Here is an 800-nt window from a genome sequence, read left to right on the forward strand (position 1 = left end):
GTTTGGATGGGCCAAACATGAATTTACCATAATAGGCAGTGGAAATATGGAGCATCATCAATTTTGGGGTCACAAACAACTGAACATATTGAAATGTCTTGTCAGAGGCATTAGCCCAGGTAAGGGACATCAAGTTGGGGAGCAAGGGAAGGGAGAAGGGAGGACAACTGAGGGCACACCAGATTTCAGTGCCACAGATTGCATCTTTTGAGTACCTCTCATGACATTGATTGAGCAATGAATGGACATGGTGGCTGTATTTGCAAAAGATGGACCAGTCATGGAACATCATGGTTCTTTGAAATTCCTATCAAATAGTGTGAATTAGTGTACTCTTGAGTGTGGGCCAGAGCTTGACTAACTAGCTTTTTCCAGTTCCATTTCCATAGGCTTTGTGGGAGACATCTGATAAGAGGTTCAAGCCTGTCTAGATGTCGCCACAAAAGGTCCAATGCAGGTTCAGTGAATGACTTGCATGTCAACGCAAGTGCCAGGAGTGTCTTTCTCATGTTAAAAAACACCCATGTCTCCCCAGCAGTACTAACAGGCATGTTAGGAGGGGAAACCAGGTCAAAGATGTTCCACTGAAGCTCAGCAATCATGATACAGCAAGTAGATGCAGGCAAGAAAGAGGAGACATTGTGGCTGCTTCTTCTGTGGGCACGTTGACTTAAACTGCCTCGATATTTTTGGCCTCCATACGTGTGGCAGGATTGATTGGTCAAGTGGAAGTACTAAGATAGGCCTATCTTAGTGGAAATTGATTTTCCTCACGTGACGAAATCACGTCGCGAGTTGAA

The 800-nt window shown here is 44.6% G+C and overlaps 1 protein-coding gene across 1 annotated transcript; it reads right to left on the reverse strand.

Annotated features, from left to right (window-relative positions):
- Nucleotides 1-278: 278 nt before the first annotated feature.
- BJ212DRAFT_1293645 (uncharacterized protein) lies at nucleotides 279-509 on the reverse strand (the record flags this gene model as incomplete). The annotated part of the gene is made up of 1 exon (XM_041332171.1): nucleotides 279-509. One exon carries the CDS (start codon nucleotides 507-509, stop codon nucleotides 279-281), a length of 231 nt encoding a protein of 76 aa, XP_041184869.1.
- Nucleotides 510-800: the final 291 nt, after the last annotated feature.

The sequence above is a fragment of the Suillus subaureus genome (genome assembly GCF_016647635.1).
Source record: "Suillus subaureus strain MN1 chromosome Unknown BJ212scaffold_550, whole genome shotgun sequence".
Taxonomy (NCBI): domain Eukaryota; kingdom Fungi; phylum Basidiomycota; class Agaricomycetes; order Boletales; family Suillaceae; genus Suillus; species Suillus subaureus.